General features: G+C 32.5%; 1 protein-coding gene across 4 annotated transcripts in view; it reads left to right on the top strand.

Moving 5' to 3' along the window:
• The window catches only part of Ctbp (C-terminal binding protein), an 82,003-nt gene that overhangs the window by 51,239 nt on the left and 15,517 nt on the right, over window positions 1-15,247 (top strand). The window contains exons 1-6 of one of the 4 annotated variants that reach the window (XM_071775131.1): window positions 7,069-7,754; window positions 8,820-9,325; window positions 10,376-10,663; window positions 11,119-11,307; window positions 13,250-13,339; window positions 13,754-13,913. In XM_071775131.1, the coding sequence (XP_071631232.1) occupies window positions 9,128-9,325; window positions 10,376-10,663; window positions 11,119-11,307; window positions 13,250-13,339; window positions 13,754-13,913 (925 nt within the window). In that variant the 5' untranslated portion in view covers window positions 7,069-7,754; window positions 8,820-9,127. Of the gene's footprint in view, window positions 1-7,068; window positions 7,755-7,790; window positions 7,956-8,819; window positions 9,326-10,375; window positions 10,664-11,118; window positions 11,308-13,249; window positions 13,340-13,753; window positions 13,914-15,247 lie in introns of those variants that run through there. The other 3 variants (XM_071775140.1, XM_071775121.1, XM_071775149.1) reach the window with 3 other exon arrangements.

The raw sequence follows: 15,247 nt of genomic DNA on the forward strand, positions 1-15,247 counted from the left end.
GTTGCAATAAAACATAGAAGAGACCTAAAGCTAATAAGTATCTATATTTGTTGAAAATATAGCGATTACAAAAGTTAACTTTTGAAATTCAAAACTTGAAATCTTTATGAATTAATCCTAGGAATACTGAGATTTTTATTACTTAACTCTAAAACTCCATGAACTTTTTCGATTTAATCCCGAAATCTAGGAATATTTTCAAGAATTAACCTTGAAAAATTCTTTAAGTATTTATATGCATTATGAATGTAGATAGATAAAGGTAGAAAGATTGAGAAATCTGGAATATTTTGTATTGTTTATTACATCTCAATCGCTAAAAAAGCTCCAATTGTTATCGAAAAGCGAAGTTGTTTGAATTTTACGTGTCACTAACAAAAACACAGTTACTTTTCTCTTTCTTTTCCTCTTCCTCCTCTCTCTCTCTCTCTCTCTCTCTCTCGGTGAGAACGGCAAGTTTTGAAACAAACTTTACTTTATCGTGGCTGGCGATTATAGAGAGTGGGGGAAATCCAGCAGGACGGAGCTTTCTCTCTCCCCTCTCTTCCCTACCACCCACGAGTTCTTTGCCAAGTAAAGTTGCTCTCAGGTTAGACAATAATTGGATAACTTCGCCCTCATAGTGCCTCATCCCGTTCGTAACTCCACTCACTCCTCTCTATTCCCACCTCCACCTTTGTCCTCATACCCTTCCTTGTTCTAAGCACTAATCTGTCCGTCTTTGTCCCTCTGAATCGAAAGGCTCTGTTGCATACCGAGATTAAGCCAAAGGGTTGAATTTAACCACTTGGTCAGGGTGTCCCCTTTAAGAGGATCGTTTGTTTTTCATTTACGAATCTAAATTATAAAAGAAACGCGTGATCCAAATATTGAAAAAAATATATATGCGATACTTGTATTCAATAAGTAAGCATTTTATCTCAAATTTTCTTTAAAAAATTAGTCCAAAAATTACGAAATAAAGTACAGTTAACTTGGTTTATTATAATTTTGAGTTTATTGGTTTATTATACTTTTTATATATTTTTCTTTAACACGTTTTATATTATTGATGATTGACAACAAAACAAATTTTTATCTATTTTAGACGCGCGCGCGCGCACACACAGCACGCACACACACGCACACACACGCACACACATATATATGTACACATGCATGATATATTTATATATAGTAAAGTTTTTATTTGCGTAATAATCTTTTTTATCGTTATATACATAATGTAATTTATCAAACATCTCTTAAAACTTATACATATCGGAATTTTATCGAAGTAAACAGTTCTTACAATGTGATTAATTTATAAATACATTTACTTCTTCCTGAAGTAGGTATATTTCTTTGATGCGTCGCTTTGCTGCTGTTAAGCGGCATGTATAACGCTTGCCATGATATACGCTACCAGCTGTCGAACAAGGGCTTAATCTCGCCCGCTCGATTCCGCCTCCCTCCTCTTGCTTTCAATGATACGAGCTTACGTTTTCGCTGAGTTGGCACAACATGTGCCCAAGTCAAAGTGCTTGGGTCGGCAGAGTACGACGTAGCGTTAGTGTCGCGTCCTCGCCGCTCGCTTTCGCTGAGGCCAGCAACGCGCCACTTTACGTGTGTGACGCGTGTATGCAGATATATTAGGATAACCCGATAGCCGAAGATTCGACGGCTGTATCCTGCCAATTTATTCTATAAAGATGGAATATAAATAAAAAAGAGAATAAGATAAATAAAAGAAAAACACATATTAATTATAATATAGAAATAAATATAAGAGACAGAAGAAGTAAAAAGTAAAGAACAGGATGAAAAAAGAAAGGGAAATGAAGTAAATAGAAATAAGGAAAAAAGAGATTAAAAATTAAAAAAAAATGCAAACTTAAAAAATTATATTTTATTCAAAAAAGTTGTGTAAAGAAAAAATATTACTCATCTTCTATTTATTTATTTTATTATTTTTCTTGTTCTCTATACTCTCATAATTTCTTCAACCAATTCGAAGTTATCTTTGTTTTCACTTTTTTACTTTTATCTTTGATTTTTTTAAATGTAATGTCTGATGTGCGAATTGTGTATAAATCTGTCGCATTAAAATAAGAATCTTGAAACACTTATGTGCATAATGAATTTTACTACGTGCTGCATTGCTACACGCACTTGCAACACTATTACATCAATATTACTTTATTCATGCAATGCGATATTTAAATCACGGTATTTAAATATTTGTCGAATGAAGGCATCGCATTTGATTTATCCTGTCACGTGGTGAGCTAATTCGCTTAGCGGTTGCACGTGCTACACCGAGTGTTATACATTCTTATGCAAACGTTTCAAGGAATTATTTTAATTTTTATTTCTGCCGCTATTATTTTCCATAATGAGAATGGCACATTGATAGTAGGTATTTTATATCATCATACATCATTATGTATGAACGGAAATATGAATAAAGTTACATAATAAGTTACGTATTAATTAGTAATAGTTAATTGATTTCAATTTTTCGGCATTCTTTAGTTCATGATTAATAGTATTTACAAAATACTGTTAATACAATAAATTGAAATAATTGAAATTACAATTTAAGCTAAAATTAAAGCTAAGCTGTAATTAAACTTAAAATTAGAATTAAAGACTAAAACTCGAGTTAAAGATAATAAAATTAAAATTAAAGCTAATAAAGTTTCTTTTTTAAGTTAAGACTAAAACATTAAAGTTAATAAAGTCAAGATAAAGAATAATAAAGTTACAATGTTGAAGTTAAGAAAGTTTTGACAAAAGATAGTAAAGTTAAAGTTAAGCAATAAAGTCATAGCTGAGGCTAAAGCAAAAGTTAATAGATCCAAAGATATGATGGCTAAAACTAATAAAGCTGAAGGTCAATCCTCCATGTTTTTCGTGAAAATGCCATTCTGACGATTGTGGCATCCGTGGGCATCCTCGTTCGGGTGAGAGCGCCACGTATTGGTACGATAATGTTTGTACGATAATAATAGCTTTCTTCACCCTTTGTCTTATACATTCTTGTTGTAAGTGCGATGTTTGGTAGGTTTGTTTTGTTTATAAGTATTTTATATCTCTGTCATTCTAATATTCTTTTGTAAAACGAGTAATTTATTATTATTATTATTATTATTATTATTATTATTATTATTATTCTTTGATGCAAATATTTGTTTAGTTTATTTTCATATATTTAATTATTTATCAATATGTTTAAGAATGCTAATTTGGTAAAACTTACGGCGTACCTTATACACGGCTCCGTATATTAACTATGTATACGTGTAACTATGTATACGTCAAATAGGACCCCTGATGTAAACTTAGCATTTCCTCCACCATTAAGAAAATGTTCGGTTATTTTGACATAGATAGTGGTTCTTGAAGCGATCTATTATAATTAAACGCACCTAATACCTTCCAACTTTTAAATAACTGAAATACTCGATTAATTGCGAGTTTTTTACTTCTGATTGTTTTACGACATGTTATAATTGTTTTCGACGCGGTAATGTATGCTTTTTTTTAAATTAAAGATACAATTTTAAAAAAGTTTATAATAATTAATTGAAACTCTGATATTGTTCACTGTATTTCATACTGTTTATCGCATTGCTGATAATGATAATTCATAATATCTGTAAGCGCTTCTCTGCGTAATCTTTCCACTCCTTCAGCGTTTTTTCGCCATATAAATTATATTGGAAGTATATATGTATAATGCTTTATCCTTTTTCATTCCTCTTTTCCTTTCTGTTTATCCAAGGATTCCTTTATGTCATACCAATTTGTGATACATGTGCATTCATAATACATCTAATTACAGTATTAGTGTAATTCTGAAAACTCGAAGTACTCTAAGATCAAACATTAGTTACGGTATCATTAAATGCTTTCTCGCTCTTGGCGATAACTATTTCCAAATTAAATATATCGCATCTCGACTATTCATACACATCTTGACTATTAAGTCCGGCAACATTGCTCTGGAGCTGTCTATCAGTTTGACATTTTATCAATTTTATCACATTTATCAATTCCAAGTAAATGTTTGACATGAAAGATTAAACCATAAGATTCAAAAGTCAGTAATAGACATGATGTCAAATTAATATAAATCATTGGATGGATGTTGGATACTATAATATTAATATTACTAATTAATTATTAGTTAGTTATGCTAGAATCTTACTTGCTTTAGAATTGAAGTATATTGAAACAATAGTGAGAGTAAGTAAAACAGTAGGTAATGCAAGAATTCAATTAAGTAAATTGAATCGATCAATTTAGGGATTTAAGGCCCAGCTCATGAACTATTCTCTAAATTGAGTGAAATAGAAAAGAGTTTTATTTGTAAAGTCGTGGAAATGTTATAACAAATTATATATATGAAAAAAGTAGTTAAAATATTAAAAATAAATATTTTTTATTGGCTACTTTTCAAAAATATAATGTATTTGTTAGTTGGTAATTCGAAAAGAAAGAAAGGGAGGAAGGGAGGGAGGGAGGGATCCAAGAAGGCATCAACAGTGAACTATATACTACACTGGAATGTGAATTCTTCTACTCTAGAAGAAAACGGGACGAAAGAAGTGAAGAACTATTACCAGCCCAGTCTTTTTTATTGGTGTAATCTTCGGGAACAATAGAAAATCGTTGACCAATGAAAATTCGCTAAACAGACAAAAATGGTTCCTAATCATCCCGTCTTTTTCTTCTTGCGGCCTGGGTGCTAAGCATGGCAGTTTACATTTCAGTGTAGTATATAGTTATTCACCAGAGAACATATACCCTACGTTCATACATAGGTATCCTACGTATCGTACTAAGTATGATATGTACTTTGGTTTCATACATATGTGTACGTATCATACGTCACATAACCTTAATATATATGCTTTGTTTAGAACATTTTAACTACAGATACACTTTTCTTTTATAATTAAAGTTTAATTTGAAAGATGACAGTATGTGACTATATTGAAAATTGATTAGAAAATTACCAGATGCATAACCAGATTGGCCCATATAAGTGCTTTAAAATTAAATCCACACGAAAGCAAAAATATATTACAGCTAATGACTGAAATTACTGTATACTAAACACATATTACACTTACATTTTCAGTATTACTTCTTTTTGTTTTTTATTTACAGACTGTATATTCAATAGGTCTGTTCTTTGTGGCTGAACTAGTGTACAGTGTACACTTGTACTTAAAATGAAATATAGATATATCTATATTTAAAGTTTGACGAAAGCGGGATAAAAAGTTTTAGTGCAATCCAGTGCAGCCACAAAGAACAGGCCTGATAATAAAACTGATGAACTAATTTCGAATATAGTAAACAATAGTATATTACACTACAAGGGCAGAAAGTTTGAGATTCCTGCACTGCGCGCCATCGTGCTCGAGGCGAAGCCTCGAGCACGATGGCGCGCAGTTCAGGGCTCTCAAACTTTCTGCCCGTGTAGTGTATACTATTTTTCTTGCTGCCTGGTCGAAAGTACGGAAGAATGACATGTGTGTGTTGAAGATATTGATGCCTGCCCCGACATTTGCGGCACGAGCGAAGCGAGTGCTGCTGGTCGGGGGCAGGCATCAAATCAAATGCATCTATAAATAAAGGTATAAATACACTTTAATTAAAGGAATTGTGTTTATGTTTAGACATGACTATTTATTTGTATCACAATTACAAAACTTATTTTATAACAACACAATCACTTTCTGAATAGAATTTACTAATAAACATTATCATTGACTAACTGTAAACAAATTTTTAGGTTATACGAGTGAAAGTAAAAGTAGAGGTTGGGGCGATGTGAATTGGGTTTGTGGTAATATTGTGGTACGGATCTTGTCATATATTGAGTGCCAGTGCAACTAAGTTTTTACTCCCGCTATTCTAGATGGCGCGCATGTAGTTTAACCAAGGCATAAAAATGAGACTTTCTGCCGTGGAACCGGGGCCGAAAGTACGTACTTTCGACCGAGGTAGTAAGAAAATATAATAACCGTATGGCTATACTATGTGGTTTTACTGTGGTTTAAAAAATATATTTTAATGTAACCAATAATTAAACTAATTCCTTAAAAAATCAAAAAGTGATTTGAGGTTAGGGTTAATGTCAGAAGTATCGTACATAGTTTGATACGTATCCTACGTATGATAAGCAATCATACGTATGAAACTTCTAGAATGCGTATAAAATCCAACCCTGTTATAGAATAAGCAAATAGCGCTAATATCGCGCTCTCCGAACGCAGCCTTATAGCGTTTTTTCTTGGCTGCACTATCGCCTACTAGTGCAACATTAGTGCAACGCTATTGGGTAGTGCAGGGCAGTGCAAGGCGGTAGTGCAGCCAAGAAAAAACGCTATTAGTTGACTGAGCATCAATGGTCGCGTTCAGCAGACACAACTGTTGCACAACTGTTGAGTTCGTCTTATTAACACTCCGCGTTGATTGGTTGGTTCTAATGATTCTAAAAGTAAGAGCCAATCACGTTCGACTGCTACTCAGCGGCTTGGTCTGCTGAACGCGGCTAATGACTGATAGCTTTCTGTACATTTCTTAGTGTAACAATAATAATGTATAATATAGTAATATAGTAATATTACGTGATACAATATTATGTGATAGCAGTAATAATATATATTATGATAATATATTACATAAAGTAGCAAAATTGTAGTAATTGTATTATATTAATTAGTATAGCATGTATTAGTATGTTGCGTATTGTATAAAAAGATATATATCAATAATAAAAACATGAAAGTATCTCTCGTCAAATTGATCGATTTCCAATCACTGCCTTGATAACATTCGTGTCGATGGCTGGTGCACATGGCCATGATGATTGAAAAACCTACGGTACACTCCCTTGCTGTTCGTTTGCACTTGTCTTACTTGAATATACATATTTCGATAATCAACGCTAAGAAAAAAAAATCAGATGACGAAACGCACAAGAAGTGAAACTATTGTGAGCGTAACATTATGATGATTAGTTTTCAATGCCATCGCTCAGAGAGGATGAGAGTGGTCCTGTCCGCGTTTTGACTGTTAAGTACTGAATCCTGTAGGTAATGTGCACGATTTTGTGGTTCTCTTCCGTACTATGTCCACGAGTTTTTGATTTTGTTCGGAAAAAAAATGTGAACCTAACGGAAGAGAACCAAAAAATCGTGAACATAACACGAAAGAGAAACCACAGCCAAAACGCGGGCATGACCACTCTCATCCTTCTCTCTGCCATCGCTGCTGCTGCTGCTGCTACCGTTATTGTTGTTAACTGCTGCCGCCGCCGCCGCCGCCGCCGCCGCCGTCGCCGCCGAAAACGGATTGGAAACAGATCTACCTACTTGCTCCGCGCGCGCGCTTACCCGCTCACTCACTAACTTGAAGAAGGCGCCCTCGCTATTAACGCTACCAAAAACATCAGCTCCAGCGCCTCGAGCGAGCGAGCGAGCGCCGCTGTGGCGTGCCGTGCCGTGCCGCATCTGCGAGCGCCTCCTCCTCTCCGCGTTGGTGCTTGCGGTGCTCGGTGCCTCGGTTTTTGCCCGTTTCCATCGCGTTTTCGCGGGGCCGTTCCCGCGCCTTAAGTGCCACGCTTACGTTCCGGTCATCGTCGCGCTCCTGCCCGAAATCGAAGTCGAGGAGGCTGGAGTCCAAATTCCGCGTCAGTCGGTCAGCCAGCGGGACGCGCTATTGGCACTGCGCAGGTTAAGCCGGCGCGTTTCAAGGTAACCTAAAAAGTCGCGAAGCGGCGGCGGCGGTGGCGGCTACCGACTCGAGCACGCCGCTCGAGCAAAAGTGACGCTTTCTTTGTAGCCTCGTGTGTTTTTGGGAACGTGTTCGATGCGTTCGCGAATAGATCGTATTTAAGTTCGGTTAAAATAGTCATAGGAACGATGTGAGATCGCGGATATGCGAGGCAATGTGAGGTAACGTCTTACATCGTTTCGATGGACGCTATGGCCGAGTCTAATCTATTTCCACGCGAATGACATTGCCAGTGTTTGTCTGTGCGGTAGCATCCAATTCTGCTTTCGTTTATGTGGCTTTCTCCGTGAACAAGTTGATTGCAAATGTGACGAAATTCTATAGTTCGTTTTAAACTAATATATTTGCAAAGAAACCACTTAATATCGCATATAAAGTATTATGTAGTAACGTAATTGGGATCTGTGCCTCTGTATAAGACGCACAAATGTCATTTGCAATAAAATACAAAAAAAATCTGGTGAATTATTAATAAGCATCACGATATTACAGTATTACAGTATTTCGGAGGAAATGTAGGGATATACTTGATACACAATTTTTATTTAGTTGAACATTACGTAACAAATTGTAAACAAGTAGTTATATAATTAATTAAAATAGACTATTATTATTTGTATAAAGAGCCAGCGATTACCAATGTAATAACATAATCTTATAATTATATATAAATACATAAATGTGTATATCCTGAAGCACAATATAGAGATCATAACGATAAAACTGTTACTATAATAAGAGTTATACAAGTAAGAGAATGAAAAAGATTTGAATGAAGAAATTTTTTAAGTGCTAATACGATAGACAAAAGCTCAGTCAAGCAACCAAGTTGTTTACTTGATCATAGAACTGTTTACATATATATAATGCTTATAAATTATAAAAAGTCAATTATAATCAACTTACAACTTTATAAACATGTATTTGAGATACGTAATTCTGATAACAAAGGAAATATTTTGTTTAACATACCTATTTTCTGTTTTTTTCCTTAATTAATGGTATTTTTTTCTGATAAATTTTAGGAGACGGTGTTCATCGAGCCGTGATGCATTGGAGATTCAGCGGTTTTTGCCCGAAGACCGACCAGAAGTTAGTGTTGCAAAAGCAGTTTGTGTGACAAAGCTTAAAAAACAACGAGAGTGCTAAAACGTTATACTAGTTGGACTAGAAGAGGCATCTCCGCTGCGAGTGTCTTGTCAAGATAGATTCTGTCGTCTTCTACTGTTTGTTGGAGCAGAAGGGGAAGGGAAGCGGTCGTAATTTCTTTTTCTAGTGACACTGAGAGCGCACAGTGAAAACAATAAAAATAGGGGGGGCGGTCTGCTGACCGATGGACAAACGGAAGATGATGCCCAAACGCCCTCGTATGGAGAATCTGAGAGGTCCGATTGCCAACGGACCGATCCAAACGCGGCCACTGGTTGCACTTCTCGATGGTCGTGATTGTTCTATTGAAATGCCCATCCTCAAAGACGTCGCAACTGTTGCCTTTTGCGATGCACAGTCCACTTCAGAAATACATGAAAAGGTAATTAAAATACATTTACAATTATAATAAAATAAAATTATTAGAAAAGTATGATAAAGAGTATTAGAGAATCTATAGTAAGGAATTATTAGAATTAAAATATCTTTATTAAAATGTTAAGCTTAAGATATCAAAATATTAGGGTAAAACATAAAATGTCGTAGATAATAAAACTTAAGTTGAATTGTTTTAAAAGAATTTTTTGTTGTTTATGATATATTGATACAAAAACATTTTTGTAGAGTAATTAAATTTTAATAATTTCTAAAATATTTCATGCCTTATATTGATATTCCATATTTTTCCTATTTTTTTTACTTTGTCTCTGATTTAAAATACACATTTATGCACGTACTTGGTACAATGTGTAAAAGAGTGATGATTTGATAAATAATATACTAGTTCTCTCTTGTTGAAGTAAATCTGTTTCGATGTATAAAACATCTTCATATCATATTTAAGAATGTTTTACTCTTTATTTTAAATACTTGTCAATCTAATGAATGTGAAATAGTGTATATAACTTTAAAATTAGATAAAAAGTTCCATAAAGTGCACAACTTGGTCCAACAATAGTGCATTTTCTTTATATCCTACGTTTATGTTCTTCGTTATTTTTTTCGAGTACCTCTTTTTTAAATTATTTTAATTGCAAAAAATATTTACATGGTAAATTAATTTCTATTTATTTTATATTTGAACATTTTTTATTTAGTATTTTACAGTTATTAAAATATTTTTAAAAACTAAAAGTATTGATTTTATTCATGTCTGGTCATATCTACTTGATTATATTTAAAGGTTATATTTAATATTTTTATTTAATATTTTTAATATTATATTTAGTACGTTTTAGAAATCTGTAATTTAGTAAATTTTATTTAGTGTCTAATACTTTCCGTATTGTTATTTTCTATAGTATAATATATTTAATATATTGACGTACATTTGATATCTGATACGTAATATTTTATTTTCTGAAATTTATTTTATGCAACTGTGAAAAAAAAACATGCTGTATTTGGAAATAAATGTAATGTGTATTCACAGGTATTAAATGAAGCAGTGGGTGCATTGATGTGGCACACAATAATTCTGACGAAAGAGGATTTGGAAAAGTTTAAAACACTTCGAATCATCGTTCGGATCGGTTCTGGTGTAGATAACATCGACGTCAAGGCAGCTGGCGAGCTTGGCATTGCGGTGTGTAATGTGCCTGGCTATGGAGTTGAAGAAGTGGCTGACACTACCCTTTGTCTCATCTTAAATCTTTATCGACGCACTTATTGGCTTGCCAATATGGTGCGCGAAGGCAAGAAGTTCACAGGACCAGAACAGGTAAATCTTTATTTCTAAGAGTATTATGTTATATATTAAAAATTAATAATAAGATAATAAATTAATAAAATATTAGAAAACTATAATATTAAGGTAATATTGAAATTACTTTATTCTATGAAAATTGTATTATTGCTGTCATAAATTGTATTGTTATGTTGTAATGGATTTATATCATTTATAATATATATAGTATAAATACTATAAATTATATTTACATTTGTTTTATATAAGAATGTTATATTGTTGATTTATTATATTGTATTATTACGATTACTTATTATATTAGAGATATCATATATACTACTAGGTGTACTATTAAACTATAAGCATACTGCAATTATTAGATCTGGATTATATCGTTGCTTGAAATATAATATTGCTTAAAATGGCTTGACAATTTTTTGTATAACATTGAATTTTTTTGCGCATTTTGTTTGACGCGTGTATTTTAGGTGAGAGAAGCGGCAACTGGCTGCGCAAGGATACGGGGCGACACATTGGGTATTGTTGGCCTCGGTAGGATTGGTTCTGCAGTTGCGCTGCGTGCCAAAGCTTTTGGCTTTACCGTCATCTTCTATGATCCTTATCTACCGGATGGTATCGAAAAATCACTAGGTCTCACCAGGGTTTACACATTACAGGTTTGTCTCTCTGCTTATGTTTATTACAAAGCCATAAGTTAGTTTTAGGCACTATTGCTATTTCATCCATTTGAAAGTCTAAACGTCTTGACATAATATTGTAATGATTTATTAAAGGATTTATTTATGCGCGTTGCGTATGTTCTGTGTATTTTATATTTATGGTCTATAATTAAGTCTGTTATTAAGAAAATTAATTTATTATTAAGAAAATTAACATAAACAATTTTGTAACTTGCCAGTGATAATTAACGAATATATTTCAATTGTATCGACTTAACTGGCTAATATTCAGTATAAAATCACGACGTTTCAGCCTTTGATTTGGACCCTTTTCAAGTGTAAATTAAATCATCTGTCAGAATCGTCGTTGAAATCACAAGACATCCGTAATGTATGAAATTATTCCAGAAAGATCATAAAAGATGTCTTTTGTGATCTTTCTGGAATAATTTTATTTCAATTGTATCGACTTAACTGGCTAATATTCAGCATAAAATCAAGGGTTGAAACGTTGTGATATTTGAAATATATAAGAAAATTAACATTACGTTTATTTAAAAATACGTTCTGGAAATTTTACAAATAGGATATTATGACAAATTATAGGTTTCTGAATAAAGCATGAATTTCTTAAGTATTTAAACAATGATTAGTAATTATTCAATTGATTTAGATATTATTCAAATATTGATTTTAGATGTTATATGTGCAAATATAAAAATATTTTTTAATACAACATTTTAAACTATACAGGATGTTTCTTAAATATTGTCCAATATTTTAAGAGTTGGTTTTTGAAGAGATTTTAGGGGAACTGTGCCTAATATCGCCCTTGTTCCTAATTCCGCATCATACGATATTGAGACTGCTACATGTTACATTCTATCAGTGAGCAGCGGAAGCTGTTGAACAACCGCTGCTTTAGACGATCTTTTGTTTTATTTTAGTCAGAACTGTGATATAAAAAGTAGCGTGACAGTTCATAGTTTTAACGAGATTTCGAAACTTCACAAGAGGTGTTTTATGTTAAAGTGTACGAAACAATTTTTTATTTTTTAAATGGCGGCGTTGGAGTCTTGTAAACGTAAGTGTTTTATGGCGGGAAGTGCTTCGGGGCTTGCAGCATAAATGACGCAAATATTGACCTTGAATATAAAACCAAAATTTTTCATAATCTGCATGATAATAGCTAGAGAAATACGTAGGGGATTTTTTAAATATTGTTTTTTATAGAAATGGCAAGTATTAAAAAAAAAAGTTGTTTGAAAGTTTTAATTAACTTTTTTTCACTTGCTTGCCATTTCTATGAAATGTTTATTATACTGCCCATTTTTCCTATATATATAACTGGTCTTTTTCTAAAATACCTCTGAAGCTCTTTCAGCCTCCTGTCCAATGAGTAACAAGATCTTTTTCCAAAAGTAAATTGGCCAGGCAAGATGCTGACCACTCAAGTGAAAGAAACTTTAATAATAAAAGAAACTTTAACACGAGTATACTGAAATTATAAAAATCTGCAAGAAAAATTTGATTCTGTCCATTGGCTTATGAGATCGGAGCAGTAACATACTATATAAACCTTATTTCTATGCTATTAACGTTTTATAAAACGGCAACTATAAATAAAAAAGGAAGATAACCATGTTTATTTACTAGTTCGAGTTCGAAAAAGAAACCTCTTTTCGTTTAGGAGCTATGAAGAAAAGAAGATAATTTTATTGAATTTTTTACAATCTATATTTTCAAAACGAGGTCTTTGAAAATTATATGTTTGTATAAACCTTTCAGTAATAAAATGACCTCAAAAATCAATTCTTAAAATATTGGACAGTACTTAAGAAACATTCGGTATACAATATCATAAAAATTTTTTAGTCATAAAATTCTTGATAACTATTAATTTATTTTCTAACTGATATTATTTTTTATTATGTTTCAGGATTTGCTGTTCCAATCAGATTGTGTATCTCTGCATTGTACCTTGAATGAACACAATCATCATTTAATAAATGAATATACTATTAAACAGGTATATTAAAAATTATGAGACATAAAAATTTTATTTAATATACATATAATATAGGGATTATTGATACAATTTAAGTGTAGTTTTTAATTTTGATTCTACAAAAAAATCAATGATTACAAATGAGATCCAGACTGTTTTTAGATTTATCTCTTATTTATTTATTTTACTATTGAGGTGCATAAGTATACCTATAGAAATATAATGCATTCCAATTTTCTGTACTATAATTTTATGAAACAATCGCGATATATATATCGTATAGAATTAATTTTATTTGATTAAAATGATAATAAAAGGTTAAACATATGATTATATAATTAAAATTTTTTAACGTTGCGATTTTAATAATACAAGGTAACACAATAATGTAATTTCTATGTTATATTACAAAAAAAAATCGCACGTTTGTTTCAGATGAGACCAGGAGCATTTTTAGTCAATACAGCACGAGGTGGTTTGGTGGATGACGACGCGCTGGCCGCGGCGCTCAAACAGGGTAGAATTCGCGCGGCAGCGCTAGACGTCCATGAAAATGAACCGTACAACGTCTTTCAGGGTCAGTCTGCGAATCAGTGTGAGTCTTATCTGTCCCCGTGCCTAACCCTGTCTCGACTGACTATCTAAAACCGTCCTGAATTCCTTCCATAATAAAACAGAAAAGATAAAACTGATGAGCTTTGTTCAAATAGAGAAACACAACGAAGATGTATATTTTATGGTGAAAATAATTTTATGAAATTTATATTAATTTTATATAATATATATATGTAACATATACAGGGTGTCCAAAAAATCGCCTACTCCACTTCGGGAGGTGATTCAGGACCCAAAAACAAGTAAAAAAGTTCATACAAACATAGGTCCGGAAATGAGCCGTTTCCAAGTTATAGCCACTTTTATGTTCAAAAATCGTAATTTAGAATCCGCTTGGCATCCCTCTTTTTTAATTATTTCTTAAATTAAAAATTTTTATTTTTAAATATTTTTAATTTTTTTATTTTTTTTCCAATTTTTCAATATTTGTAAATACGATTACATTATTTTTAAAAGAAATCAGTTGTTTTCACGGCTATTCAAAATTAGTTGTTTTCACGGCTACTTGAAATCAGTTGTTTTCACGGCTATTCAAAATTAGTTGTTTTCACGCCTATTCAAAATCAGTAATAGTCCAGGCAACGTAGGCGAAAAACATGCGTTATTTGGAAATTTGTTCTCGAAGAATGAATTCACTTGAAACCTTTTGGAAAGTGTTTTTCTATCCTTAAATGAAAAAGTTTACCTATTTATTTCATGTGCTCTTACCTATTTTTGGGAAAAAAATGAAAAAAACCAATTTTTTAAAGAAAAATGTGAAAAAGTGATTATAATTAAAAAAATGTTAAATGTATAATCATGAAATTCATAGGTAATGTATTTTTAAGGTTGCTGAATACGAATCTGAAGTAAAATTTTCAACATTATAAAATGGCGATTCAAAAGGGCGGGTAAAAAGCACAAAATTAAGCGTTTTTTTGTAAAAATCGTTACATTTGTCATATTTATTCGTATTTATTGATTTTTATCTTCATTCAATTCAATGGGTTTATCTTCATAAATATCTGGACATATTGGTACGTTTAAGCAGCCCTGATTCCAGCAATTTTGCACACAGTTCCGTGCATTGAAGTCCAACTCTTCTACAACCGCAAGCTTTTCCGCAGCCAGTTCGACAGCCGCAAAATATCATTTTTAAAATACTGTCTGGAGCTGGAAGTTGTTTTATAGTGATAGGTGTAAAATCATTATTCCAGCCTCATGCAGTTGCTGGCAATTTGTATTCTCCACTTTTGAACTTGAAAATATACTCTTTTGATACGCTGCATTGCAGCATCTTCAGAGGGAGGCAAAGTTTCAAGTTTATAGTTATTT

This window comes from Temnothorax longispinosus, chromosome 1, assembly GCF_030848805.1.
Source record: "Temnothorax longispinosus isolate EJ_2023e chromosome 1, Tlon_JGU_v1, whole genome shotgun sequence".
NCBI classification, from domain to species: domain Eukaryota; kingdom Metazoa; phylum Arthropoda; class Insecta; order Hymenoptera; family Formicidae; genus Temnothorax; species Temnothorax longispinosus.